This window comes from Mytilus trossulus, chromosome 1 (assembly GCF_036588685.1).
Source record: "Mytilus trossulus isolate FHL-02 chromosome 1, PNRI_Mtr1.1.1.hap1, whole genome shotgun sequence".
In the NCBI taxonomy this organism is placed as follows: Eukaryota; Metazoa; Mollusca; class Bivalvia; order Mytilida; family Mytilidae; genus Mytilus; species Mytilus trossulus.
The window spans coordinates 96,261,503-96,288,793 of record NC_086373.1 but is presented as its reverse complement, the minus strand read 5'-3'; the positions used below and the strand labels follow the sequence as shown (position 1 = coordinate 96,288,793).

The window sequence follows — 27,291 nt, the reverse complement described above, 5'->3', positions numbered from 1 at the left end:
GTCTTTGAAGCAGTATGATTTTGCACCCGAAGACTGGGTCCTAGGCAAACATTTGTACTAGTTTGGTGTAAATTGACGTCTCATAACTCAAAAACCAAACTAGAGGCTCTAAAGAGTCGGTGTCGCTCACCTTGGTCTATGTGAATATTAAACAAAGGAGGCAGATGGTTTCATGGCAAAATTGTGTTTTGGTGATGGTGATGTGTTTGTACATCTTACTTTACTGAACATTATTGCTGCTTACAATTATCACTTTCTATAATGAACTTGGCCCAGTAGTTTCTGTGGAAAATATTAGTAAAAAATTACAAATTTTATGAAAATTGTTTAAAATTGACTATAAAGGACAATAACTCCTTAGGGGGTCAATTGACCATTTTGGTCATGTTGACTTATTTGTAAATCTATTTTGCTGAACATTATTGCTGTTTACAGTTTATCTCTATCTATAATAATACTTAAGATAATAACCAAAAACAGCAAAATTTCCTTAAAATTACCAATTCAGGGGCAGCAACCCAATAATGGGTTCTCTGATTCATCTGAAATTTTAGGGTAGATAGATCTTGACTGGACAAACAATTTAAACCTGTCAGATTTGCTCTTTATGCTTTGGTTTTTGAGTTATAAGCCAAAAACTGTGTTTTAGCCAATGTGTTCTATTTTTAGCCATGGCGGCCATCTTGGTTGGTTTGGCAGTTCACGCCACACATTTTTTAAACAAGATACCCCAAAGATGATTGTGGCCAAGTTTGGATTAATTTGGCCCAACAGTTTCATCAGAGAAGATTTTTGTAAAAGATCTATAAAATTTACGAAAAATTGTTAAAATTTGACTTTAAAGGGCAATAACTCCTAAAGGGGTCAACTGACCATTTTGGTCATGTTGACTTATTTGTAAATCTTACTTTGCTGAACATTATTGCTGTTTACAGTTATCTCTATCTATAAAAATATTCAAGATAATAACCAAAAACAGCAAAATTTCCTTAAAATTACCAATTCAGGGGCAGCAACCCAACAAGGGGTTGGCAGATACATCCTGACCTGATAAACAGTTTTTCGCTGTCAGATTTGCTCTATATGCTTTGGTTTTTGAGTTATAAGCCAAAAACTGCATTTTACCACTATGTTCTATTTTTAGCCATGGCAGCCATCTTGGTTGGTTTGGCGGGTTGACTAGATACCCCAATGATGAGTGTGGCCAAGTTTGGTTTAATTTGGCCCAGTAGTTTCAGAGGAGAAGATTTTTGTAAAAGTTAACATCGACGACGACAGACAGCAAGTGATTAGAAAAGCTCACTTGGCCCTTTGGGCCAGGTGAGCTAAAAACGAACCAAAATTGAAAAACAATTCAACATATACAACATAGGACCACTGGCAGTCACGAACTTGCCATCTCCGGACCTCAAATTAACTGATTGAAAGATTATCTTCATCACATGAATATATAGCACGCCCAAATCTAACGAATCCGTTCTGACAGATGATTTACAATGAGGTGATAAACTAAAAACATGAATAGCATGAACACAAAAAAGGAGGGAAAAAGGGTGCATCAGTAGGGATCATAAACAGGGTTAAGTGTCATGCGTTACTCTCTATGTGAATTATCACTCGAGGCAAAATATCATAATGGGGAACAGGACAAAATTATCAATACTACAGATCAGATGACATTTATGGTATTGTTAAGTACCTTTACTGCCAAAACATGTCAATTATGAGTAAAGAAAAGACAACCATTTCATGATGGTGAATGTAAAACAAAATTATGTTGTTGTTTTTTCTCCTACCTCTGTTAAAGCATTAGCAGTTTTTGTGTAAGAAGCACATGCTATTATTAAATGGAGTCTATAAGAAGATCAAAGGCAGGTGCATTATGGTAGTTCAGGAACTTATTAATTTACCAAAGAAAATTGACTAAGCCTGAAAGATGAATATTTTTATCTCCCTCAAGCTAAATGTTGAAGGGTATATAAACCTCATGTCATCCCTAACAAGCAGTAGAATGATCTAGAAAATATTAATGTATTGCAGTTTATTACAATGCAGCATATACAGTAGTCCACACATAGGTTTTTTTTGCATTTTTCATGAACTTTTCATCATAAGTATTACAAGGATAGAAACCCAGTTTTAAAAATATAATCTCTGGTTTTAGGTATATAATGCTACTAAATGAACATAAACAACAACTAAAGGATGGAATTATCTCAAACCAACTTAAATCAGTAACCTCTTGTTTTGGGTTTAAAAAAAAAAAAAAAGTTTCAAATTATTTTATTAAAATTATATCTCCATTTTATATTAAACTATGTATAAAGGAAACGATTACAGTTAACTTCTTATCGATTTTGGTATTATTGTGAATTAAAAAGAAATCGATAAAATAGTGAGTTATAATGATCTTTGTATTTACATTTTTAGTAATGACTATACTGGTAAAGACAATCTAATGGATGTGTTACGTACTGTAGTATATCATTAAAATAAGTGTTCATTTTTAAGTAAAAGTATATGTATTTTCAACAAGTACATGATAAACATAAATATATTAAATTAAATTAGCACTTTATCTGTATAATTAATTTTCCATATAAATAATCTAATAAAAAACAGAACACAAATTCTTAATTTTAGTATCTATTATTTTAAAGAAATAGCACACTACAATAATAAACTAACAATTCAACATTCTTTGCAAATAGAAGTAAAAAGAGAAAGACCTGGCACCACAGAAAGTATGTGCACAATTAAATATGGTTGTCACTAAACACTATAAATACTCTGGGAGATTCAAGCTACTGGCTGTTTCATCATGGAGCTAAGTCGTATCACAAGACATGTTTCTATGCATTTATCCGATCTTTTTCATAAGAAGGATTTTAAGATTAACTATTCCACCACCTTTCTATTTTGATCCCTCGCCCCGCTAAATACCTATGGTCAGGAAAGGCGATATTTCCTGTAGATAACCTATCTAAAATATCCCTTCTGTAATCATGTAGCTGGTGTGTGTAAAATGGGATTAGATGTTAAGAAACTATCTTAGAAGTTTCCTATACACCTTATCGCTTTTCCCAGCTGACCTGAGAATATGTCCCACTTGAATTTTTTGTAACCTCAGACAACAATCACTTTTCCATTGTGGCATCAGATATTTAGTATTATGATGTCACAATTTTAGGAGAACATGTGTGATGTCCAGTAATGGCGATAAGGTGTATTGTTTTCTCTTTCTATTTCAGAAAAAAATAAAATTTCAAAAATTTGCTAATGTAGTTATTTAAGTCCTAATTAACATCAGAATGTTCAACCAATCATGAAACGTACTGGAACAGAATCCCTGGAATTAAAACTTAAATGAAGATAGCAGATTAAGTAGAGAAGGGTTTCCTCTTTTTATGAACTGTAAAATCTTTAGTTAATAATTTATATAAGAGATTGTTAAAAATGTATATGTCTTTAAATTATCATTATAATAACTCATAAAAACGGAATTCTGTAAAAAGAAGTAACTTTGTCTCAATGCAATATCCTAGTTGATACAACAGGAACAGAAGCAATCATTACAGATAAAAATCTTTAGTTATTGATGAATTTCAAACTTGTTTTTTTTCTAAGAATTATTTAAATAAATTAAAATCACAATTATGTCGGACAAACAAAACACTAACACTTTGGGATTTATATGTATTTTTAAATGTTGCTTTATAAATAAGTTCTGTGTGCCATTCAACAATGTCCTAACACAAACATTCATCAAGATAGATATAATGTTGTTGAATGAAGCTCAAAGACATCTTTGACTGAAGCAGACGACAGAGTTTTCTTCTTATCTGCTGATTGGCTGAGTTTTATTCCATCTTTATTGTACAATTTCTGCACCTACAAAAGAGAAAAATAATTATAGTCTTCATAAACAAAATCATGTATTCTATTCTCACATTATTTGAGTGAAGCTATTTTAAGGAATATATGATGATAAATTGAAAATAATAAGTAATTTACCATATCTAAAATCACAATCATCTCAATTTACTATACTTGCAATAAAGACTTTAAAACTAATTATTCTGCATAAAGTGATATGTTTATGATATTGTAAATATTAATTCTTCAGAAAATGTTTCATTGAAGAGAGGAATTACAACAGATTCTGTGAGGAAACAAAACCTCTACATCTTACAAACTTCTTTAAAATCACACATTAAGATAATACTGCAATAGAATTCAATGGTTATCATCTTTCAAAAGTTGTTCTACATAAGCACAATTAATCTAAAAAAGTGAGTAAAAAGCCTTGGATCATAAAAAGAGAGAGGAGCTTTCTTTAATGCATGAATGTCATTGACAAAAAATCTGTGTGAAGTTATCCTCCTATTTAACATACCTGTTTATAAACTTCTTCAACAGAAAATTTTTGACCTCTTGGATTTTCCAACAGCACACATCCCATTTGTTTATCGTTAACATTTGCAAAATGGCAGTATGGAGAAGACACTGAGGGTGGAGCACAAAGTCCCGTGAGTGCACCAGTATAAGGAGCAAGATAAATAGTCTGTCCATTTAAACTTGACACTTTTGCCGCACCAGAAAGTTCTTTTGTTAATGAATTGTCTGTGAAAATGTCTACACGTCTTCCTCTTAATCCAAATAATAATTTCATCTGAAAAAGAAAACAAGAATATGCATCAAAAGGACACCATGTTCCCTTGCACTATCATTTTTTTACACAAACAGCAAACGCAAAATTTGGGTCAAAATTCTGAAATGAAAGGCAAATATTAAACATGTGTAAAAACTTTATGGTGATGCGACCAAAACTTAATGGTAAACTACAATTTTATTTCATTAACATTGTAGTCAATTAAGACCCCATGAAGATGTAAACCTAGCACCCATTTTTTTCAATTTTATGTTGATTGTTTATACAAAAATAACCTTGTATAAAATATAGAATTATCTTATCATGTCTTTTTTAAATAATTAGTTGATCTACAGCTCTACATTCAGATTTCTCCTTTTCTGTACTAACTTCCAAAAGACTTCATTGATGAAACACATTCTAATTGCCTTGTCCTCTGTAAATGCCTATGTATAGTCAGGGTTATCTTATTCAATGATTGAGTTATTGGCTTTTTATGACACTTTCAACACTATTGTGCTATTTAAAGGCAGTCAGTTTTTATTGGTGAATGAAGACAGAGTGCTGGAGCACTGACCTTCAGTAGGAAAGCAATTCATTATTAATAATGAGTGCATTTCATTGATGTAATGCAAGTATAATAAACAAATACCTCAAATTCAGAAATTATTGCATGAATTAATTATTGTGATTTTTCAAGAATGGACAAAAATGCATTTTAATTTTTGTGATTTTGGAGGAAAAAAAAACTGCATACAGATCTATGTTTCAGGTATCATAATGCGAGTTCTTATTATTGTGATACCCATCCATTTCCATTATTTGCAATAATAGAAACCTTGCAATAATTTCTGAATCTAAGGTAACAGTATACAGGTAATTGCCATCATTGTATTACCTGTTCTTTGAGCTTCTCTACACTGGAGATCATACAACCTTTAGGATTCTCCAGTAGTATGGTTCCTTGGTTACCAAATACCCCTTCTTGAGGACCACACCCAATAAGTTCTACATTGATATAACTACAAGCTGGTTTTACTCCATTCTTAACAGGAGCAGGTTCCAGTCTAGGTGTTAATGTACAGGTAACCAGTCCACTGTCTTTCCCACCATGTCCTTTTACTATTGTTAAATCTAACATGTCTGTCTTCACCTGAAAAAGAAAATTTTATTTCTATATAATTACATTAGATGTGTGCTTCATTATAATACGTTATTCTGATTGGTTAACTGCACATCACATGTCAATTGCATTAGACAATAACATTTATCATGCAAGATGACACGAGGTCCCACAATAAAGTGCACAGGTGAATTAAATAAATCTGGATAAAAATCGTGTTTTCATGATCCTAGCTAAAAAATGTAATTATAAGTATTAAATGCTTCTTTTTGTAACTTTATAGGGTTGTAAAAGCGTTGACCGTGCGTATATTTTTAGAATGAAGTGCGGAGAAATGTACTTGGGTCAACGCTTTTATACCCCAATAAATTTACAAAAAGAAGCATTCAATTCTTAAATGAATGGTTAAGTATGAACACTCATTATTTGTCACTACTGGACAATAAACAGCCATCCAAAAGATCATCATTCTTCATAGGAAATCCGATCAATTTATTAATGAAACCATATCTTTTTTAATACTGTGGATTTCATTATTATTCATTGGATACCAATTTTTGTGGGCTTGGTTGGTACAGGTGAACCATGAATATAAGTTTTTAACAAAATACAAATGTATCAACACATGCAAGTTAAGTTCAATAGTGAAGAAGTGATTTCAGTAATGTTATCAAATGTTGAAGTACTTGACTAAACTTAACACAATAAGATGCCATGTAACATGAGTTAATACAAACCTTTTGAGACTCATCAATGATTTTCTCCATACTACCAACCACAGGATAAGGTGATAACGGCTGCTTCAGAGCTGTTTTGATGTAATCTAAGAATGTGGTTATAATGTTGTTCAGGTTACCTGATGCCTGGTAGAATACAGTAATGTCATCTGAAGGAACCAGTCCCGCCTGAAACATAATATGATATAACTGATATGCAGTAACATATTCTTCTAAACAAATACAAAAGCATCTCGAAATCTTAAATTGGCAAACATTTCTAACGATGGAAAAATGGACACAAGTTTCTAGTGCTGAGAAGAAGAATGTCTGGTAATTTACAAAGTGTTTTATATACTTTGTGCATCTGTTACTCTCTGTCTGATAAGAATTATGTTTGTTCCTTAACTTTTAGCTCTCACAAGAGAGCCAGTTGTTTCCTGAATACTTGTAAAATATAATAAACATGGTTACTGGGTCAGCCAGTTGAATGCCTTGACAATTTAAACACCAATTACTCTTTTTTTTTTACAATGGTTCATACCTTCTTTCTAAGTTTCTGGACACGATTAATAACTTCTCTAGCAATTCCTTCGTCCAACATACTTTGGTCAGGTGATACATCCATTAGTACCAACACCTATGTTATAAAAGAAATCAATAAAGGTACAGGCTTATAACTTTTCTACACACAAGCATTAGATTTCTGGAAATCTTTTTTTATTGGTGGTCGATGAAAAAATCTGCTTGTCTCATTTCAAAATACCGTAATTGTTTTAACCTTTTAAAGTTTGCCAAATTTTGGTAACATACTACCACACATTAAACTTTAAGGCTTGATAGTTTTTTTCACTAAGTAATTATGGACCAATGCATATTACAAAGTGTTACTGAATCTCTAATCATCATGTCTGAAAATCTGTCAAAATTAATAAGGAACAAATCCCAAAATCCAATAAAAGTTCAACATTTTTTATTATTTTATTATCATTTAGGAATGTAGGCTTTCAAAAAAATATGAAGGCTACAACTGTCTTAAATTGTTTAACAACAATACAATAGCAGTGTGATATGATGGTAATAATAAATAAAACAATGTCAAGTCTGCCTAATTCCTATTCCTTACTTCATATCAATAAGTTTACTTGTGCATTTATACCTACCTTTTTATCAGAATGAGCTTCATACTGATCAGGTGTGACATCTGCAGTAGAATCAAACTTGTAGGCTATTTTTAGATCTTCCTCCTCTAGGGTATACCCTTCTACCACTATGGTACCTGTCTGCTGGAATTCCTCCAATTGACCACTAGATAGTTTCTTGACAGCAGCAACAACTTTTTTAACATCTCCTTTCAGTCTTGCCCCCAATACTTTAAAATCGACATCAGCTTCCATATGTGCACCATATTTAGATTTGTCTGTTGTTGTTGTGACTTTCCTCACATTTAGTTCCTAAAACACAAGTTATTCTTTGTATCAGACATAATTTCTATGTTATCACTTATAAAGAGATATGTAATTAAGAAGCTGATGATCAAGCTGAAACTGCTTCTAACACATAAATTGATTTCTAAAACAACAAAAGAATTGAAAATGTAGTGTGTTTAGACCATCACACTTTAGCATTACAATCCTTGCAGTTCTACGAATATTTCATTCAAGTTTAAGCCCTATGAGTGGGAGCAGCCAGGATAATGTATTTACAAACAAACATAACTATCCAATGACTTGGAATAATCACAAATGTTGTGGTCACTATTTTACAATAGTGTAGAAAATGAAACAGGGAATGAAGTCATGAAAAAATTTAAAGGAGGAAGGGGTTGTACAGAAGGGACAGTATCTTACCTCAAGAATATATCTTTCTAATGATTTCACATCTTCCACTACAGATGGGTCTCTACTGATGGCTACAGCCTCTTTCAGGGGGTACTGTAAAGGGAAAAATTAAGAATACATATAGATGATATAATTTATAAATTTCCTTCAAGCATTGCAAGCATTTACTCATACTGAAATCAACACAATCATGTCTGTAAATCTTTGAAACAGACTAATGGGGGTTCAATCCAGGCACTGTGGCTTTCTCCATACAATTGAAATGACCTGCTATGACAAAGCTAAGAGTGATGTCAAAGGTATTATTAACTATTTATATCAAAGATATTTTCGGCTTGCAACCTTTGTATGCATCAAAATTAATTGTGTATTACTACATGCAACTAGACATACCTTGATAGGTAAAGTTTTCCTTTCCCTTACAATTCTACCAAGTTCTATAACTGACTGCATGGTAGAAACAGCTCTCTCAATCTTTGCATCAATTAAAGCTTCCCTGAAAAATAAATAAGCATGTCTTTACAATACATAGTAACTGTCTAAATTGAACAAAATATGTATATTATTTTTCATGTAAAACAACTATCTAGGCATCAGAAAATAAGTTAGAAATGTGTATGAAAATTTGTTGTCTGTTTTTGAAGTTTTTATTTATCAAAGAGAACAAGATAGAGATTTACTTACTTACCACCAGGATCAGTATTTTATATATTTTTGAATCCTTATACAAAACAAAACATAACTTTCCCCAAAAAGATACAAAATTTGACCTGAAATAAAGATGTTATAGTTACCTTGGTGATGGGATCATCAAGAAATGAACACTTCTAGAATCCTTGGCAGAGTCTGACTCTAGCAAATGTTTTAAGTTCTGATACATGTGCTCTGTGATGAAAGGGATCAAAGGACTCTGTAAAGATAAGTATACTCATATATTTCATTACAAAATAATGGAAGAACCTATTATAGCTTAATATCTAAAGGCAAACTATTTCATGCAAATTCATTTCTTAAAATTGTTACAATACAGTCAGAACTTCACGAGATAGGAAAATTAACCTCTCAATAAAAAAAACATAAACCTACCATAACTCTGACCATTGAAAACAAAACACTGAACAAAGTTTCCAAGGCAATGTAACAATCGTCAGCTCCACCATCTCCCTGAAATAACAAATTAGATTACACAATAATATATTACATTCTACATCAATGTAACAATTGTTAGCTATGCTTTCTCCCACATAAAATGACTATTCAATTATAGACTGTTGCCTAATGTTTCTGAGAGTATGTAACACTCAAGGCCTTTACTTTCTATCTATCAAAGTACAAAATAAGCTTAAATGAGTAATTTATATCTGGATTATAATAGTTGATTGTAAAATGCCCTTTCCCTATGCTATAAATTATTTACATCTTAAGTAGATTCAGCTTAGTGTAAGAATATGAAGATGGTCTAAATAAAACAAAACATTTCAATAAAAAATCATCTTCTTTGTAAGTAATTTACTACTAATACATGGTTGTGTGATATAATGTTTACTCTTTTTTTATTTTATTTTCTGTAAATTTTCTTCAAATACTAACCTTTAACCTTTTCCTGTTCATTCTAACATACCAATTTGTCAAGTTATCTACAAACTTCACCAATTTTGGCATCACTGTGTAAAGTCTGTAGGCTGAAATCATATAAACACAATTAAACAACTTGGCTTTCATTACAAAAAGATCAATATTCCAAAATACATTTTGATGATAACTTTTTACACTATTTTATTTTTAATCAGCTTTATGTCCTGTAATAGGGGTTGACAGAGTTGATAGGCTTGACATTTATACTACCACTTGAAAATAAGGGTAAATTTTATATAGACAGAAATTAAGCTACTCAAAAAGTTGATGTAAAGGTTCTAAATGTGCAAAGATTGTTGGTTACTTAACATCCAGTGGCAAATATTTCATGCATATTCAGAATGAGAACAAGTTAACAATCAATACCATAGGTGGGTCTTGTCATAAAAGAGACCATTTGGGATGATGGTATGGGACATTTGGACTGTCACTGGAAAATTAGGTATATTGGACTAAATGTGCAAAGAGCAAGGTTCTCTATTTATATATGGCATTTTTCCATTGACTTAAGTTGGCTGCTTATTTAAGCATCCTACACAGCTAAACAGACGCCCTACTTTTTTGAGTGGTCCAAACACCAAAGGCTTGGGGTGAAGTGAAGTACTTTATAAAGGGAGATAATTGAGATTGTGAGATGGAATTACATACTTACCTCCCATTTCCTCCTTGACAAACTTCAGCAAACTCTGTGTGAATGATAGAATCCATCTGTCCATTACATTTGTGGGCTTGTCGGTTTTACTGTCACTGTACACAAATTTTATACCCTCTTCCTATAAAATAAATATTTTTTTTCATAATGGCAATAAGGATTGTTTTATTGAGGTTGTAGTTGAAAAATTGTGAATCCCTGTATTGGTTCTAGCCTTGATTTTCAAATTCCATATAAGTCAGAAAAAGTTTAAATTTCAATTTTCAAAGATAGATTATACAATAAATTTCTTTTCAAATTTGTCTGCTTCGGTTTGATTTGATATGAAAAATTAAATTTAAAAGAGCCAGTTATTAATAATAAGTTTACAATCCTACCCTTTCCAGTCGCTCAACATTCTGCATAAAAAATCTGTATGCATTGTACCAGGGTAGGAATACATCTTTTAGCACTCTCTCCACACCTTCCTCCTTAAATCTTAGGGAATCAGCTCTGACTGCTGGTGAGTTACATAAATACATTCTGGAATAATAATATTTCATATTTTGTTCATGTTGTTTTTTCAGGGCAAAGTTTTTCTTACATGCCTTGATCTTCTCTTGAACTTTTTTCCAAATTGTATAAAAATAAAACATTTTCATCATTGATGTGAACAAATTTTCTTCTTTTTTAAGGTCAATGACATATGCTTTAATTTATAATTTCTTTCATTAGTAAATGGGTTTTTAATCTCTGAAAATAAACGTAAAATTTTTGTCCTTTTAAAAATGATTTTCATGTATATTTTGAAATTATTCAATATATAATCATCAATATAATAAAGACCCCATTTTTATCTGAGAGAACATCTAACCACCTACCTAAGTGCATCAGCTCCATATTTATTTACAACAGTCAATGGATCTGGATAATTCTTCTTTCTCTTACTCATTTTCTGTCCATCTCTAAAATTAATGTACATATATTCTACAGTCACACATTTTATTTTCACAGTAAAATGAAGACATCACTCAGCTTGATTGACTCAAAATTCCCTTTATCAAAATTATCTGTTCATAAAGTAACTTATACCTTCATAAAAACTTATTTTATGTTGCAAGTTTATTTGAGTATAATGCCACACCCGTGGTATATATTAAATTTCTACTAGTGTTAAGTTTCAGACTAATTTGGAAACCAACTGATTTTGACAAAAAATAGTACCAATGAAATTTACTACACTCAATAGAATAGAAAAAAAATGATTTGGAGTATCCATACAAGACTTTTTGGTTAATATTCCCAAATGTCTAATTCAAAACTGTTAATTCACAAAGGAGATCAATTGTTATACATACGAAGCAAGGACAAGTCCATTCACAATGAGATTCTTGAAGGGTGGTTTTCCAAACAGCAAAGTTGATAACACTAACAAAGTGTAAAACCTGAAATAAAGACAGAAAACTTTACCCAAGAAAAGAAGTCTTCTATGTTGTGTTCCTTGATTGTTGTCTTATTAATGTTTACAACTTATTTTCTTTAAATTCTCATTTATTTTGTTCACTTAATTTGAAAGCAAAATATTTTCTCACGAACTTGAAATGTGGGATTTATATATCAAACAGATAAATAAGATAGCAATAATTGGACATAAAAAAAACCAATAAAATGAGGTAAAAAGACGGAATAATACATACATTTGTAATTCAGATATGAAGCTGCTCAAGGAAACAAGTTTTTTTTCATTACTATATTATTCACCTTTTTTTATACAGACATAAGATTGTTAAGGGCATACGATACAGTTTTGATCCTGTATTTACAAGTTCATGAAAATTTGCATATATGCTATTTTTTACCTGATTAAATCAAATATGTAATAAAAAATATACATTCATGTGCTACTTTTTGAGTAAAATGAGGTCAAATTTTGTATATTTGCTCAAAATTCAGATTTGTGGCCAGAATTTCTTTTTCAAAAGAGAGACATAACTTTTTTGTTATAAAAGATAAATACAAATTGTTTTTTGTTGAATAATCGTTAATTTCTGTATTTTATAAGTATCTTAAAAAAATATGCACTTTGTTATTCAGAAATAACTTATATTTATCAAATGTTCATGAATTGATGAAAAAACGTCATTTTTTGCTGCATGTTTATCAAAATTAAGAATCAAAGAGCTGATAGCTCTGAAGTGGAAGAAGGTGAACAAAAAGTAACTTGAATTACCATAAAAGCAGCCCCACTTACCCAGGCTGCTTTGTTCCATTATTGTTAAAATGTATTTTTTTCTTCAAACAAGAAAAGGTCATAAGTACATGGATTTCCCATCTGTACAATCTCTTTCTATGTTCAGTTGACTATGAAAATTAGGTAAAATCTTTAATTTGGCAGTAAAATTAAGAAGATCATATCAAGAGGAACACATGTGTAATAAGTTTCAAGTTGATTGGATTTCAACTTCATCTAAAACTACCTCGACCATAAACTTTATAACCAGAAGCAGGACTAACGGACAGACTAGAAAACATATTGCCCATAAATGGAGCATAAAAATAGTAAGACTTGTTACATACCCGCCAACTTTTGAAAGTTCCCATATGGGTTTTTACTGCACAACAACAATTTTAAAGGTTACAATTTTTAGCGACGTATTTTGCAAGATCTGGATTGTCTAGAAAAAGTGTCATATTTGTATGATGAACTTACATGCCTTTTCCTTAAGTCTGTTTGCATGATTCTAGTTATATATTAAATCGGTAGAAAAAATATACATGAAGCTAGCAGACCAGGGTTTATTTTCCAGATTGAAAATATTAGATGCTTGTTGAAATTTCCAATTTTGAATAATGCACATAGATGGACCTTTAACAGGTTGGGAACAACACTCCAAATGAGGGTAACCTAACTGGAAGATCATCACAACCCACTGTAAAAAATGAGCACAAAAAAGTCATTTATATTCATATTATTTGATAAAACTTTTCCCCAAGAACTATGCATCTATTAAGTACTGAATGGTCAAAACATCATGTTTTTTATCGACATAAATTTTGTCGTAAATGTAACCAAATGATGTAGAAATTGTGTTTTTTCTTCAAATTTCCATCAAATAGTAATGTTTATAGTTCCCTTATTGCCTCTCTATTTGAATAAAATAAAATAATAAGAAGAATCTGTTTCTTGTTTTGTTTTGTTTTTGACAAATGATTGTTCACTGCTTGCAAATGAATCATTATATTTATATATCTTATCTGTATATATTTTTGTTCATGTCTCCATCTCCTTATCATTTGTAAATGTTTAGACAAATAAGAAAGAAATAAGCTCCACATGTATATTTGCAACATCGTAAATTAATTAAAAAAATAACATACACTAAAAAACACTAGTATTGCATGGATTTTAAGCGTTATGAAAGTCATATTTGTAGAAAGCTTAAAAAGACTTAAAAACCGTGTAAAATGTTTTGCTATTTCTTAGCTTACACAATAAATTAAAAATCTGATATAAACTAACATTTACACATTTAAATTTTAAGATTTTACTTGGAGTAAATTTGACTACGACCTTGTCTAGCATTACAGCCCTATATATGGAAGTGTTTAACGACCTTGACTGGCCTTTCAGCCCTCGCACGGTCGGTTTACAGCCCTTGCACATATTGTATGTTGATATTAACTTCAATGTAATCCTTGAAAGGAGGTCTAGATTGCTAAACTAATTTATAAATTTTAATTTCTTTATTTGTCCAAAATCATTTAAATTCATTTAATTAACATCATTTTATGATTATTTGATTAAAATGTTAATCATTTATAGTCTTTTTACAATTTACATTTTTAAAAGCAAAATAACTGAAAACAGGCTCAAACAAAGGGAAGTAACAAAAAAGTATTTCAATATTCCCAATACACATCGTTTTGATAACACAACGGCAGTTAGCCGGAGGTAAACATCGTTGATTACCAGTATGGTTGGCACCCAAGCTGTCAAGTGAAGCCATATAATTATACATCTTCTTTGATGTTCAGGTAAAATTTAACACAGGTGTCAATTACACCCGTGCAGTAGTAAGAAATGATTAAATATGGCGTCTGAAAATTTTCATTCATGAAATATTTCATACACGGGAGTTTTTTCTCCTAAACGGGAGGACGGGAGGAGACCCCTGAAAACGGGAGTTTTGTTCTCCCGCCGGGAGGTTCACATGTATGTTACGAAGGGCATCTAATTCACATGACAAAGGAAAACCATGAATAAAGACAACACTTTATATATCCTTTTATTTATATAAAAATAAAATCTTCTTGTCTGCAGGATTGCAAATTCGTAACTTCAAGGGCGAACTTTGTAAACAGGGCGAGTTGTCGTGATACCAAATTCACGCATGCGTAATACAAATATCTACAGTTAAAACATCCTGTTACAAGTAAACAAATAACGTTCATGTGGATGAGATGAAATCTAATAATTTACATAATAAAAAGGGTCATATTTACGATAGTGATTGTTTTACAATCATAATTTACCAATTAAATGATTCAGATGCCTAATCATGTGTAAAAACGGTGTCAGGAATCTAAGTTGTTTTGAAATTGTAATATACGAAATGAATGCGGCATACGGCGACTCAATGCCAAGGGTCGGCCCCTTAAGTCTTCAGAAGACTTGACGTCTTCTTCCACTAAAAATCCTCTATTTTTTCCTCTACAGTTTTATAAAATTTGGGTCACATAATCTCCCTGCAAAATGACACAAATTGCCGTTTTGAAAAATAGGGGTCCATGAACTTGTTTTCAAATTAAATTAGTTTGAATGATAAAAATCAGTCGAAAAATGCATCATTTCCCGATATGTCACAGTTTGATGTCGCGAAAATAACATTTTACGTTAGCAACATCATTACCTCCCCTGTAACTGTATCGTATGCCCTTAAATCAATTATTACTGATATAAGTTGCAATAGTCCATAAACATACCATCCTCTAGTTTGATCAATTCCTTCAGCAATAAAATCAGCTGGGAAAGTGTCATCAAAGTCTTTCTTATGTTCAAACGGATAATGTTGTTGTGCGTAGGGCATACTTCCACTCTCAAACCAACAATCAAACACTTCTGGTGTTCTCTTTAAGGTTCCTTTACCCAACTTTGAAGGTATTGTTAATTTGTCCACCCTAAAAATACAGATCAAGACATGTTAAACTTTAAAGTAAACTTCTTAAATGAGCAAATATTGTTAATTGCAATCAAAAATTCTATGCTAAAATTGTTTCTTCTCTTGTAACTGCTTACATCTTGTATTTGAAAGAAAATTCATGAAAGGAATTTCAATCAGCTGCAAAATTATAGCCTAAAAGACTACTTATTTAATTTTGATGCTATGATTGCACAAACAAAAATTTATTTTATATACCCGTATATATGCTTATTTTTTTTAGAACTTCTCATGCTATTACTATGGCAAATGTTTCAGCAACATTATTATATCTGAATGTTTTAAACAGATTTACTATGAACTTTAGGATTTCACTATTCAGTCTGCCACGCTGAGATTATTATTTTTTTAACTAAATAGACAAACGTACGTTTCCCTGTGAAGATCCTTTACTTCTACACCTGTAAGGTCTTTCAATTCTTGAATGGATCCAACACAAACAATCTATAAAGTTTGTAAAGCTATTAAATCATAAACAAACCAAAGGTTTTTCTACCAATAATCAGCAACTTAAATAGAGTATAGATTTAAAAACTTAAAAAGTACAGAAGAAATCATACAGTACTGACATTCCAACAAAAAGAACAATAAAAGTAAGTGTCTAAAGAGACTGAACTTCCTTTCTTTCAAAAATGTCTTCAAGACTGATAAATTTGTTCCAAATATATTAATAAATTGTTAATAGAAAACTTTCTTTATCATTGCTTATCAGCATAGAGATATAGATACATTATATACTATGTAATAATGTGTTTCTCTAATGATTAAATGATAAATTTTCTTCTGTCCTAAACAAAAATCCCCTTCAAGTGCCTTCCACTTTCTGCGAAGTTGTCAATTTCATTAACACCCGTTAGAACATTTTGATCAATTTAGGGAGCTGAGAAAGGTTATGATCCTTTAAATCAGCCAATCATCTTCTGAGATCACCGGCAACCACATGTTGAATAATTTTTTTTTATACAATTGGTTCGGAAAGGGATATGTTTCCATAGAATTAGAGAAAGAAATATACAGCCTTTGTTTACAAATATATCATACCAACCTCTTCTCCATCATCACTTATCCAGATAGGGATGGGAGTTCCCCAATATCTATTTCTGGAAATAGCCCAATCTCTTGCATCTTTCAACCAGTTAGCAAATCTTTTTTCTTTTACAAACTCAGGTACCCTATAATATCATGTTTAAATAAGCACTGTCTAATTTTAACAATATAGCTAATAGAACAAAACTATAATTTCTCATTAGGTGCTTATAATAAAATCGTTGTATAACAAATAAATTGTGAAGTTATTAACTTTTTGAGCATAAATAAAAACCTCTATACAGTAAAAGGAAATGATTCACCCTCAATGATAAAAATCATAAAGTTAAAGGTTTGTTCAGTAACAGCTTTCACTTTAAATAAAACAATAACTTCAACATTTCATTAAAATACAGTTGTTACTTTAATAAAATTAAAAAGCATACCAGTATGTCTTTGAATTGTTTTCTAGCAGCTGTTCTGTGCACTGTTCTACACGTACAAACCAACTGGGAACTGCCTTGTAAATCAGTGGTGTCTCCGATCTACAAACACAAAGAAAAAGTTCAAATATACAACACATATATACAAACTGTAGGCTTCTGGAAGAAAAACAGGAAATTCCCACATTCAGCTACTTTCCTGATAGAGTGAATCTTTGGTTGGCTTGCCTGCTTTGTTTGTAAAAATGTTAAGTCAATCTTTGTAATTAAGATTGACGTCTTCAAACAATATATATAGGCATAATAATGGGCGCATTTCATTTGCGCCAATTTTTAAAAAATCAAACCTTTCATTTGCGCCACAAGGTTATATATCATTTGCGCCAAAAAAAACAACCTTCATTTGCGCCATTTTCAAGTATGACAGGTAATATAACGGAAAAGTTAAATATTATTTAAGATTCATTTTGTTTTTTGTTTGTACATAACTCCCCCTGGATATATGTGTGAGTTCATACTCATTTCTAATACAAAACTGAGAGTCACTAAGTGATAATTAAATATATAGGCTACAACATACATCAAAATGAGATCTATGGACACACCAGCTGCAGTTCGACGATGGGAGAAAGAGAAAACTGACTATCTTATGGAGAAATATGGCATGCACATAAGAGGGGAAATTTCAAGACATGACTACATCAAGACCGTTGCTTATAAATTTTGTGCCAGAACAGACTTGTTACTTTACTATATATATATAGTGCTAACAAATGTTTTAATAATGTACTCCAGTGTATAGTGCTTTCTTTTCTGTTTTTATCAAGGTTTTAACATTACTTTCATGATTTTACCAAGGTTTTATTCAGGTTTTGACATTACTTGTATGATTTTACCAAGGTTTTAGCATAACTTTTATGATTTTATCGAGGTTTTAGCATAACTTGTATGATTTTATGATAACTGATTTCTGAGGAATATGTATAAGACTTTCTTTATTTTTAAAAGACTTTTTGAAAAATTTTATGTTTTATATACTATTATTACCTGTATCTACATGTACATGTATTTACCTGTACCTGTACTTACCTGTAATATTGGCGCAAATGAAAGATGTAGTTTTTGGCGCAAATGAAATATGGTTTGTGGCGCAAATGAAAGATTTTTTTTGCGCAAATGCAAAGCACCGATTTAACCAGTATACATAATTGAATTTGATTGAACTTTATACCAATTAAAATTGAACAATATACAAACAAAGCAAGCAAGCTAACCAAAGTTTTACTCTACATGCATTAGGAAATTAGCTAAAAAATTATGTTTTTGAAAGTAAGTAGTTATACACCAAAATGGAAAACACTTTGCTTGAATATTTTGCTAATACAAATGTTCATGCATAACAATATCCTCAGACCTAAATCTCTTCAAACAATAAGGGATAAAGTCACAAATGGAGCCTTGAACTATATCCTTAATACCATGAAACAGGGGATAAAAATTTCTAAGACAGTTTAACAACACTTATTTGATACCAACCTCCAACAAAATGGATAATTTGATACCAACCTCCTACAGAATGGATAATTTATACTAACCTCCAACAGAAAGGATAGTTATGTTTACATTGTCCTTGATGCACCAATTTACCAATATCTTTTAGTTTTTTCATAATAAGTTTATCTGCATCCTATAAAAGTAAAAATCATAGAATTATTTCCTATAGATTGTAATACTGTACATATCTGATTGTTTCTCAAGCCAAAAGTTCAATTCATTCAAATATCAATCTTTAATATTATCATTAATAGTGTTGGTGAAAAACTATCCAATTAAAATTGATTATCAACAAACCTTGACATGTAGACCCTTGAAATCTGTAATTTCCTCTGTAAATTTTCCACTAGCGTCCACGGGACAAATGATCTGCATATCTCTAGTGATGATTCCATACTTCAAACATACTTTGTAATCGTCCTGTAAGTATCAAAACATTTACTTTCATTACTACAGTGATTTAGCTAGCGCTCGTCACTTTCGTATTTTACGAAAAGGTTTTCGAAATGACGAAAATATTTCATATCAATTTCGTCACTTAAATTAGGAAAGTGTAAAGGTATTTACACATCAAATTACTTGAATTCTACCTGTCTTTATGATTCTGACAAGTTTATGGCCCTCGGGTAATTAACGTTTACCAAAGGTGTTAAAAGTTGTGATGACAAGTAATCCGCTTATCGCCAATCAGATGGGTCACTAATCCCTTAATTATCATTATAAAACCTCATAAATGACCATCATAATAATCTATTTAAGTTAAATCAGTCAGTCAGCATTTCATTTTAATCATTTCTCACAGTTCAGTCGTATTTTCGTCATTTGAACAAGATTGATAAACTTCCCGGACATTTCAACTTTATTTAAATTTCAATATTTCCCTTAGGATTATAATTTGCAGTTTGCTTGTCGTAGTTTCGTCATTTCAACGTATTTTCGTCATATTTATATAAATATATTCATCAAAAACTTTCGACAACTTCGATTAAAAAGAATGAACTTTATTCAAAACGTAAATATTTTCACTTGCAAACAGGTGCTTCCTGTTCAATGCATTGCGCATGCGTAAAAGTTCGTAGATGAATCCGGTTTTATTCTAAAATTATTATTCAATTGTCACTTCCCGTTTTCATTTCATTTCGTTTAAAAATCGAAAGTAAACGTGATCTACAGTCTACAGTCATTAGAATTGTCCCATTAAGTATAGATGCAGATCCTTCTATCCAATATTAAAGAAATTGATTCCAAATAGATATTAAAACGTATTTTCAAGGATATAAATGATTGTGAAGTGAAAAAGTCGTTACAAGTTCATTTGTGCAGTGGTTAAAAATAAATTTAAGGCACCCAACTTTTGTTGATAAGGGGTGTGCCCTGAAAATAACTGAAGTGAAGTTTTGACCATATTACCAGACCCCTTTTCTTATCTTCATATCTTAGCATCACATCAGTCAATTCATTCAATATTGCAAATAACTGCCTACATTAGCAATCCTAAAGTCTTCAAAGATCCTAGACTAGTCCTTGAAGGACTTGGACATATATGTATAGCTAGTTTGATAAACATCCTAGATCCCTTGCTTTATAAAAAAATAAGGCTGATTTTTATCACGTGCAAAAGTGACTAAAGCCCTCAAAATCCTAGCTAAAACCCTGATTACAAGTTAACATTATTTACTGTATACTATAGCAAAGATTTATTATTTTTAAATGAGATCAGACATTTTGTTTTTAATTCAGAGTAAATGGTCAAACAATGATTGTAAGGTAAACAACATCAGTTTATTGCATAGTAAGAATTAAGCATTTTTTTTTTTTAAACTGCACACCTTGTGTCTACTTCAGAGTAAAACTTCTTAAAAACTTACCCCTATGTTAGAATTTATCAGTCATAGCAGGGAAAATTCAGAATATTCATTTAGTTGAATGTGGACAGTATATGTAACAACACTGGCATACTTATAATTCAAAATATCGGGAAATACAGGAAGGTGATTGACAGATCTGAAAAGCGTAAAAACGTAACAACTCATCACTGTTAAGCTACTGACCCAATATGAACTCATTTTGTTCAGAAGAAAAGTGTAATGGACATATTTGTTGGATGGATGAACAGTTGAACAGACAGACATGGTGATTGTAATTGAGCCCCCTACTTTTAGATGAGGATATAATTATTATATAGATCTGTATGTAATTATAGCTTTGGATCATATCTTACCTCTCCAAAATAAGGAGCCTGATGAACAATTCCTGTACCACTTTCAGATGTTACATAGCCGTCATTCAAAATCCTAAAGGCATTCATTTTCTCTCCCATCTGCAAATAATTATAATATAAAGCACATGTGAATATCAAATCATGTTAAATCTTATATTATTTTCTCTAACCCATGTGAACATAAGGTCAATGAAAATTTATTCAGTGTTCAAAAACAACATTGCAAATGAAATATATTAGGAAGCAATAATCCAAACAGGTCATATTCTAATTTTCTGTTCACATTTAATCACTAGAGAAGTTGAGATAAAAATCGGAATCATCAAGCAATATAACTTGTACTTACATATTTAAAGTAAGGGAAAATAGGTTCATACTTCAAGCCTTCTAATGCTTTTCCTTTCATTCTGTAAAATATAGAATGTATATCATTAACGGTAAACCACAACAGATTGTTTATTTATTAAATGCAATTTCTTGTTTCTACTTACTAAAAAATTAAGTCCTTTTTTTAAACTATTTTCATTATTACTCTTATCTCATGATAATTTTGCATAAAACATGTACAGACTGATTTTCTTCAGATTAGTTTACTTTTTTTATCTTTACTGTAGACATAATGTATGTCTTTTCTGTCTAGTTTCACTTTCCAATTGTATATGTATAGTGTAATAGCAGTACAAGTAACATGTATGACAGATATAGTGTCTTTTACCTCTCCATAATAGTATATTCCTCTGGTGCTTTAAACAAAGCCTCTAATCTGGCTTCCATCATTATGTATATCTTCCCTGTTGCCTTGTCTATAAACAAAAAATAATCATTTTAAAAAATGGTATATAAATCAAATCATACTTATAGACAGCAATACTATTAATTAATTTGGAGATGAAATTTATGTCTGATGCATCTAATTTATTATAAATGCACAATCTTTATATATCAATACATGCATGTCTAAGAATTGAATTGAATAATAGGAAAGGTTGTGGAATTTGTTTTCCTTATTATATGAAAATTTACTTTTATTCACTTTTCCTACATGATATATCTATTTGTATTATTTCCACAGGCCTGAAACTACGGGTAAATTGCTCAAATTAATTTATACTCTTTTGAGATATATTTCTCAATGTGTGCATGCCAAATCATAAATAAATTTGTTTTTGCTTCTCTTCATATATCAATATCTTTCAAACAAAAATCTCTTCATAGAACCGTATAGGAAATTTAGTCGTGTTCACTCTTTCCCAGATGTTTTTTTTAATATTGTGTTTTGTTTCGTTAACAGAATAATTAACAAATACCTTTTACTTGAACATAATCTGCATCTGGATTGACACATAATGAGAGATTGCTAGGGAGTGTCCATGGTGTGGTTGTCCATGCAATGGCAGATACTCCTGGCTTGCTTATGAGCGGGAAACTCACTATCACTACAAAATATAATATATTGAATTAAAGATACTGACAACCCATTAAGCCTACTCATATATGTTAATAAAAGTCTGCATCTCTTGGTTTTCATAAAAATTTAAAAAAAATGTCATTTATACCAAATGAAAATTCTAATTCTACTAAAAACGATTCACTAACAAGGCAAAAATACAATTTTTTTTAGGCAATAAAATACAATTCTTGTGTTTATCTGGCTGTCTTTTACAGTCAAGCTCATTGGTTAAAGTCTATAACAAAAACATTTATGATTGTGTGCAAAAGAAGTAAATATCAAATATTTATACCAAATATGACAAAAAAATCTTTAAAACCTGTCTTGCTTTAAAGACCTTGTATCATTACCTGCTGGATCTACAACATCTTTATAATTCTGTCCTGACTCAAAGTTTGACAGAGGTGTATTACAAGCTGTAGAAAAAGGCATCACCTGAAATGTATAATCATGTTACTTTCACAAACTCAGTTTTCATAGTACATAAGACATGTACTTTAAGTTATAATATAATTGTTATAACTATGTATTATATAGGTAACATGCCTTTGTCCTTCTAGACTTTGCAAGTAGTTGCCAAATATGTACATCTGAACCCAAGTCTATGATTTTTTATAATTGATCTTTCAACTTAATATTTACAAGTGTTGACCTTTTTTTTAAAGTACACCATCAATTCTATTTTAAAATGTTGAAACTAAAATTTCTCAATGGAAACTAAGGTAAATCTAAATCACTCGAATGCAACTGTATAGAGGATTTTTTTTTATGGTATCACATATAATTACAATGAATAAATATTTCCCTGAATTTAAACTCACCTTTGAACCTCTATAAACGAGACCATTGTTAAACAGTTCTTTGAACACCCACCAAATGGTTTCCATGAACCAAGGATACATGGTCTTGTAGTCATTCTCAAAGTCAATCCATCTACCTAACCTTGTTACTATATGCTGCAAAAACATAGCATTAAAACATAAAAGTAAATAGCATAGCATATCATTTTAAATGATTTAACATTAAGTAAACAGCATTAAACAGATATGTTTTTTTCAAAATTAATGAGATCAACACTTGATTTTTCAATCTGTTTAAAATTATGACTGTATTATATATGTATGTAAGGATGCCATAAGGCCTATTGTCACTTTTAACAGTTTATGTGACATTACTTATAATATAAAACCACAGTTTATTTTCCTTCATTGGTAATTATAGGTTAGTATTAAAATCGTAGCCCCCCACATATTAAGAAAATATTTACATACTACTCTTTAGAAAATAGGCAATATAGGAAAGGTGTACTGACATAAGTAGTCTCTAAACACATTAACTCCAAATGGAGCTTTCGTTAGTAGAAGCCATATAAACTATGTGTATCAGTGAAAAAATGTAAAAGCATAAAAATATAGTATATATACCAATACAAATAAATAACAGCGCCTGGTGATGTTTCATGGCCTGACCGGTTTCAGTCCAAAAAGGACCTTCATCAGAGGCAGAATGGTGGATTAATGTTTGCACCCTATTTATATAGATATGGTAACCAGCGTTTGAGATTTAACTGGCGGTTGAGTTAACCAGCGGTTGAGATTTAACCGGCGGTTCAGAGTTATCCAGTGGTTGAATAAATTAGATATCAATTAGATACATACTCATCCACTGGATAACACTGAACCGCCGGTAAGATCTCAACCGCTGGTTAACTCAAACGCCGGTTACCATATTTATTTTAATAGGGTGCAAACATTAATCCACCATTCTGCCTCTGATGAAGGTCCTTTTTTGACCGAAACCGGTCAGGCTATGAAACATCACCAGGCCCTGTTAATTATGTGTATTGGTAAACATACTATATTTTTATACTCTTTAGAAAATACATCATGACCATTTTGCTATGTTTCTTGTTGAATTTCTTTATTCCTATTTTACCATTATGTCAGACACATCATACCTCCTCTATTTTAGACTTTTTATGATGATTTTGTCATTTCATTGTGGTATCTTTCTTTACCCATGTTAACAAAACATGACAATACATACCTCCCAGTCTTTAGAATATCTCATAACAATTTTACGACATTCATTGTTGTAATTCTCTATACCCATCTTAGCTACATCTTCTGGACCTTTGATGCCCAATGTTTTATCTATTTCATACTCCTTAAATAAAGACAGAGGTGTTTCAAAAAATTATATACAGAAGCTTGACAGCTTCATAGCCATTCATTTTAACACATACCTACTAGTTCAAATATATAAACTAATGTTAGAAGTTGTAACTGTCTAAGTTTATTGGTATTGTGTGAATTTTCTAATTGCTAGCTCAGAGAAAGCTATTGAGTCACATGTCTACACATCTTCTTTTGCAAATATATGGTTTGAACCATTCAAATTTGGAGTGATAAAACAAACGACCTTTCCTACTTGTACTGAAGGAGTGTGTTTAACTATATCATACAATTAATATCCTGCATCACTTACAACAGGCAGACCGTGGCAATCCCATCCAAACCTTCTCTCTACATGAAATCCACTCTGATGGGCCCATCTGGTCATTACATCTTTAATGGTACCTGCTAGAATATGGCCATAATGAGGCAAACCTGTGGCAAAAGGGGGTCCATCATAAAAAGTATACCTGTTAAAAAAATAATATGATCATATTTTATTATCTTTCAAAGATGATCTAAAAATGCATTCCTGTTGAAGGTGTATCTTATTTCACTAGAACGCTTTTAGGTGTAGGCTAGTAAAAGATCATTTTTTATTACAGGTTTAACCCACAATTTTCTTTAGAACTACCTGTACCTGGTCAAGAATATGGTATTTGTTGTTCACTTGTTCTGTTGATTGATAGTGTTTTATTTTATTAGTTTTTAGGGACTTTCCTTTTTGAATTGCCTTGGAGTTTGTTTTTTTTATTATAGTTTTTTTAAATAAAAACTTGAATGTAAATCCCATACATTACACCAAACAGAAGAGGTATCTTGTTATGTTGTTATGTTAATACTGCAATGGCAAATAGTATAGATACTAAAACACTTACTTTGGTTTCCCTTTTGACTGCTTTAGAGATGTTTTGAATGCATCAATTTCTTTCCAGAGAGCCTGAACTTTCTCCTCTTCCTGAGGAAAAGAAATCTTCTCAGGAACTTGTTGAGCCATTTACTCTAGTGCTAAAAAAAATTAAGAGCATTTTACATAATTCATAAGTGGCCAAACACCATTAGCAATTAAAGAATTGTTGAAAAAAACATGAGGAGAAGCAAAGTCGTTTGTAGCATTTACTTTAAAAAATAATATATTAAATATACTTCCTACATAGATAACAAGATATTAGCTTCTTAATTATAACATATTTAACTATCATGACTATAGTACGGGCAGGCAGGGTGGCAGGTAGGTGAAACTTACATAAATGAAAATGAACAGATTGATGCACGATTTTTATAATGCCAAAGCCGTCTGTTGGCACATAAAAGCGACGAAGCAGAGCATCCATTTTAAGTGGGCAAATATCCACTTTTTTATATGGGGCGAGCTCTGACATCCAATGGCCCCAGCTTGTCTGGCAAAACAGCTGTTGGACGTCAGAGTAATCTTGAACTAATCTAACTACTAGTATACTGTATTCATTGTTGTAATGAACTGAAATATGGGCCTTTGCTAATTGTGTTTGCGCCAATAAAATATTTGTATTTGTAATAAGAATTGCTCATTCAGCAATATAGATTGTATCAAATGTAAATGATATGTTTTGTCAACATTAAGGAAAATTGACAAAAATGAAACTGAAAGATAATAAATCGCCAAATCTGCTAGATTTTTTTTTAATTTTCACTTTTAGCTTTCTCGTTTCAACTTTTTCGTGTTAATACTTACTTTTATTAAACATTCAAGTTAATGACAAACTTTCACTTGCCCTATAGTGTTGAATACCAGATAAAAATAACTTATCTGCCGGTTGCATCAGCACATGTTGACTTGACCGGAAAGAATGAAGTGAAAGAAACAGCTAAAAAACTCCTGTAATCCGAGCTTGGTCCCAACAGTACGGTAATCGAATATTCAAAATTCGATATATATTTTCATAAAAAGTAAATATTTATACAAAAACAAAAAAATAACAAAAACATAAAAGAACTTTCTAAAATTTCACAGAAAAGAGTCTGTATGTGAATTACAAAACTTTGAGGGCCAGATATATATGGTTACATAAATGTATGAGTTTCAGAAAATTCCATTGATTTTTATTACTTCTTGAACTCTTCAAGTACATTTATAAAATAAACCTATATGATAGAGTTCATGAAAATCTATCAGGAACTGGCAATTTTTTATATGATTAATATTTTGAAGGGGCATAACTCTTTTAATCAAATTCATCCAAGACATTGTTATATATACCTATCATTTTAGTTTCATAAAATTCTGGCAAGAATTGTACATGTGAGAGCAATTTTACAATGCAATTTTCCATGTAATCTATTTTTCCAAGAGCCATAATATTTTGAACAATAATTGATCCTCACTGATTTTCGAAAACATTCAAGACATTGCTGATATTATAAACCTATGATTATTACCTGTTTCATAAAAATCTGGCAAGGATTGAACAAATGAGAGTGCTAGTGGTGCAATTTTTTATAAACACTGATTTTTGAACTTGTTCAAGATGTTGCTAATACATATCTATAATGACATATTAAAATAAAAATCTGTTGTAAGCATGAAAGTGCTAACAATGCAATTTAAAAATAATTACATGTAATATT

The 27,291-nt window shown here is 31.0% G+C and overlaps 1 protein-coding gene across 1 annotated transcript; it reads right to left on the bottom strand.

The window, feature by feature from the left end:
- Positions 1-2,511: 2,511 nt before the first annotated feature.
- Positions 2,512-26,506, bottom strand: LOC134692000 (isoleucine--tRNA ligase, cytoplasmic-like). The gene is made up of 31 exons (XM_063552339.1): positions 26,399-26,506; positions 25,563-25,692; positions 24,998-25,154; positions 24,557-24,676; positions 23,332-23,466; positions 22,861-22,945; positions 22,368-22,496; positions 21,776-21,863; positions 21,407-21,467; positions 21,061-21,159; positions 19,137-19,259; positions 18,881-18,972; positions 17,289-17,387; positions 16,862-16,988; positions 16,187-16,260; positions 15,581-15,775; positions 11,956-12,042; positions 11,479-11,562; positions 10,996-11,140; positions 10,619-10,739; positions 9,922-10,013; positions 9,418-9,495; positions 9,126-9,241; positions 8,725-8,827; positions 8,341-8,424; positions 7,654-7,944; positions 7,035-7,130; positions 6,512-6,679; positions 5,550-5,804; positions 4,397-4,672; positions 2,512-3,891 (listed from the first exon to the last, which is right to left on the bottom strand). The coding sequence occupies exons 2-31, from the start codon at positions 25,679-25,681 to the stop codon at positions 3,766-3,768; spliced, it is 3,825 nt and encodes a 1,274-aa protein (XP_063408409.1). The 5' UTR covers positions 25,682-25,692; positions 26,399-26,506; the 3' UTR covers positions 2,512-3,765.
- Between the last annotated feature and the right edge of the window lie 785 nt (positions 26,507-27,291).